The sequence below is a fragment of the Macrobrachium nipponense genome, chromosome 1 (assembly GCF_015104395.2).
Source record: "Macrobrachium nipponense isolate FS-2020 chromosome 1, ASM1510439v2, whole genome shotgun sequence".
Classification (NCBI taxonomy): domain Eukaryota; kingdom Metazoa; phylum Arthropoda; class Malacostraca; order Decapoda; family Palaemonidae; genus Macrobrachium; species Macrobrachium nipponense.
Genome location: NC_087200.1, coordinates 110,181,510 through 110,185,679, shown reverse-complemented (window position 1 = coordinate 110,185,679; position 4,170 = coordinate 110,181,510). Strand labels below are relative to the sequence as shown.

General features: G+C 44.7%; 1 protein-coding gene across 1 annotated transcript; it reads right to left on the bottom strand.

The window, feature by feature from the left end:
* Positions 1 to 2,210: 2,210 nt before the first annotated feature.
* Positions 2,211 to 3,689, bottom strand: LOC135218908 (uncharacterized). Its single transcript, XM_064255352.1, has 2 exons — positions 2,950 to 3,689; positions 2,211 to 2,817 (listed from the first exon to the last, which is right to left on the bottom strand). Exons 1-2 carry the CDS (start codon positions 3,687 to 3,689, stop codon positions 2,211 to 2,213), a joined length of 1,347 nt encoding a protein of 448 aa, XP_064111422.1.
* Positions 3,690 to 4,170: the final 481 nt, after the last annotated feature.

Here is a 4,170-nt window from a genome sequence, read left to right as displayed (position 1 = left end):
ACTGATCAATTACGCTGTGCCTGTACATTTGCATTTTGTACAAATAACTTGGAAATACATCTGCTGTATACAGCTGAATTTAGGATCTGCTTTTCGTTGGTGTTTCCCGTGGTATTAATGCGGTAATTATATTCATTGTCATTAAAAGAACTTATTTCTGTGTCGTAATTGAGTAACACCTCTAAAAGGCAAGTCTTAAAAGCAGTACATAAATCAATGTATTTTAAGCGAATAAATTAAGGATTATTAGTTGGGAAAAACTCTCTATCGCGACTCTTGTTTGTTTATTTTTAAATTCACCTCAGTACATGGTGTGCCTAAATGTTCATTTGGACTGAAGATGAACCCAGGGAAGGGTTTGAAAGCTTTTTGTAAAGTTTTAAAATTATACACGAACTCGCAAAATTTTTGTATTATTTTGGACCCCTTAGAACATTAAGGATCATTGTTACTATTTGCTAACGATACCAAACGTCATTTCCCTTTAACTTCTTTGAGTTCTATTCATGCATCAACAAACTTTGACCTTTAATGCTTTCGACAATTTTGTAGATAATACCTGGAAACACACGAGACAATGAAACCCCACCATACACGCACTCCTTCACACGCATGCAAAACTCTACAGAAAAAATACTTTCACAGAACGAACCAAACCCACTGCATAATTTATTTGCAAATATTTACTCTGTTCACCTCGAATGAAGATCCAGTGCACGTGGGGCAGATTATCGTCCATCCGGTGGCCTAATTATTATGAATATTTTGTGGGTAAACAACAGCTGTTCTATCGATAACAACTGAAATTTGGTTGCATTTTTCCTTGAAGAAAAGACGAGCAGGTGGTTGAGTTCCTTTGAAAGAGGGTCAAGGTGAAAGTGAATGAGAGCAAAAGTAAGGTTATGACTTACGAGGGTTAAGGGAAACTTGGAAGATGAAGCAGTGAATATTGATGTGACATGAAAACTTCGAAAAAGTTTATCAGAGTAAAGTAGATCTGGAAGTAATAAAGTGGGTGATGACTGACAGGGAGAAGAGTTGTAGCGTGGTCCTGCAACAATCTTCAAAGTTTGAATGTCTCTCACAAAAATAGGTGGAATGTATTAAGAGATTTATGAACTCCGGTTTATGAAGGCAAATTTGAGATGTCGACTACGATTGAAAGAAAAATGATATTGTTATGATACAATAAAGTTTGTTCATACTTACCTGGCAGATATATATATAGCTGTATCTCTGAAGTCCGACAGAATTTCAAAAACTTACGACACACGTAGTGGGAGGCCAGGTGGCTAGTACCCATTCCCGCCGCTGTGAGGCGGGTATCAGGAACCATTCCCATTTTCTGTTCAGATTTTCTAGTGCCTCTGTCTCCTGAGGGGAGGTGGGTGGGCACTTTGAATATATATATCTGCCAGGTAAGTATGAACACACTTTATTGTATCATAACAATATCATTTTGTTCATGAACCTTATCTGAATCCCACCTTTGGAGGTGGGGAGAGACAGAATAGGATTTAGGAAACAAATACATGTAGATGATTGACATCTTGGTTCCTTACCTGTTAGCATAGCTGACTTCGTGATTACTGTCACCCAAGTCCGCTTCTGCTTTACTAGAGTCTCCAGCAAGGTAGTGACCTATATAGCTGGTGAGTTCTAGATGATCTGTCAACGGGGGCGTGACCACAATGTGACTAGACCATTTGACCATACTATGAGGGCAACGAAGCAATAAACCACCACCTGACCAAAACTAGCCAAAGTTAAGATAGCCTATCTTAAGCTAAAGACTGGGAAGACCGCCTCCAGCGGCCGACCCACCAACCATAGATACAATAAAATTAAAAACTCATCCTAGCCATTTTCTACAGGATAGGATGAGTGCTACTTCCTGCCCCCAAAATTTTGTCTGCGGAGACGTATGGCCCTAGCGAACAGCAGTTCTCGTATGTCGTCTTCACGTCCCGCAGGTAGTGTGAAGCGAACACAGAGTTGCTTCGCCAAAAGGTGGCACCCAGGATGTCACTGAGAGCCATATTCTTTTGGAAAGCTACTGAGGTTGCAATAGCTCTCACTTCGTGTGCATTCACTTTAAACAATTTCTTATCACTATCTTTACAAGATGAATGTGCCTCCTTGATGGTGTCTCTCAAGAAGAACGCCAGAGCGTTCTTAGACATCGGTAAGTCTGGCCTTCTTACCGAACATCACAAGTTGCTTGAAGGGCCTCGACATTCCATCGTTTTCTGCAAATAAAATTTGAGAGCCCTGACAGGGCACAGGACTCTCTCTGGCTCTCGTCCAATAATTTCAGCCATCCCTTTTATCTCAAAACTCTTAGACCAAGGGTTGGAAGGGTTTTCATTTTTAGCTAGGAACATTGGGCTCAACAAACAAACAGCATTATGCCCTTTGAAGCCAACATGCTTACTGATCACTTGAATTTCGCTAACTCTCTTCGCCGTCACCAGAGCAGTTAGGAAAATAGCCTTTCTTGTAACGTTCCTCAAAGATGCATCCTGGAGAGGTTCAAATGGACTGGACGTCAAGAACTTCAGGACCACGTCCAAGTTCCAGGAAGGCAGCTTAGGTTGAGCTACCTTCGTGGTCTCAAAGGATCTTAATAAATCATGAAGGTCCTTGTTATTAGCCAAATCCAGGCCTCTGTGTCTAAACACTGCCGACAACACACTCCTGTAGCCTTTTATTGTCGGGACTGCTAACTTTAAGTCATTCCTTAGATAAAGGAGGAAGTCTGCTATTTGATTCACAGAGGTCGTGGTAGAGGAAACGCCCTTCTTTCTATACCAACTCCTGAAAGCGGCCCACTTGGATTGGTACACTGCAAGAGAGGAAGCTCTCCTTGCATTGGCAATAGCTCTTGCCACTGGTCTTGAAAAACCTCTCGCTCTGGCCAACTTTTCGATAGTCTGAATGCAGTCAGACTCAGAGCGGAGAGGTTTTTGTGGTACCTCTCGAAGTGGGGCTGTCTGAGTAGATCTGTCCTCAAGGGTAGCGTCCTTGGGAAGTCTACCAAGAAGGTCATGACCTCTGTGAACCATTCCTTCGCAGGCCAAAGCGGGGCGATCAAAGTCATTCTCGTCCCTTCCGATGCTGCGAACTTCCTCATGACTTCTCCCAAGATCTTGAACGGGGGGAAGGCATAAAGGTCCATCCCTGTCCAATCCCAGAGAAGGGCATCTATCGCTACTGCTCCTGGGTCGAGAACAGGGGAGCAGTATAGCGGAAGTCTCCTCGTCCTCGATGTAGCGAAAAGGTCTACTAGAGGACGTCCCCATAGCCTCCACAGCTCCTGGCATACCTCCTGATGAAGAGTCCATTCGGTCGGCAGCAGTTGATCTTGCCGACTGAGAAGATCTGCACGGACGTTTTCGACACCTGCCACAAACCTCGTAAGGATCGTTACGCCTCGTGCTTGTGCCCACAACAGGATCTCCCTCGCTAGACTGAACAGGGACCGAGAGTGCATTCCTCCCTGTTTCTTGAGGTAAGCCAGAGCTGTGGTGTTGTCCGAGTTGATCTGGACAATTCAGTTTGAGACTTGGTCTTCGAAGAATTGGAGAGCCAAATGAATGGCCGCCAACTCTTTGAGATTTATGTGCCAGGACACCTGTTCCCCTCTCCAGGTGCCTGACACTTCCTACCCCACTAGTGTTGCTCCCCATCCCGAGGTGGACGCGTCGGAAAACAACACTAGGTTGGGGCTCTGAAGCTTGAGAGAGAACCCCTCTGATAGCTTGACGGGGTCAAGCCGCCACTTTAGGTGATCCTTTACTTCCTTCGGGATCCTCAAGATCGAATCTAGATCCTCCTTGTCTAGCCAGTTTTCCGCCAGGAAAAACTGGAGAGGTCTGAGGTGCAGTCTTAACAGGGAAACAAACTCCTCCAGCGAGGAAATGGTCCCCAGCAGACTCATCCATTCTCTCACCGAGCATGTTTCTTTCCCCAGAAAGGCTGAAACTTTGTCTAATCCTTGCTACTGACGTTCTTGGGACGGAAAAGCCCGAAAAGCCACTGAATCCATCTGAATCCCCAGATACACAATGGACTGCGTCGGGATCAGATGGGACTTTTCGAAGTTTACCAGAAGTCCCAGGGACTTCGCCAAAGCCAACGTCGTGTGAAGGTCCTTCAGACACTTTGCCT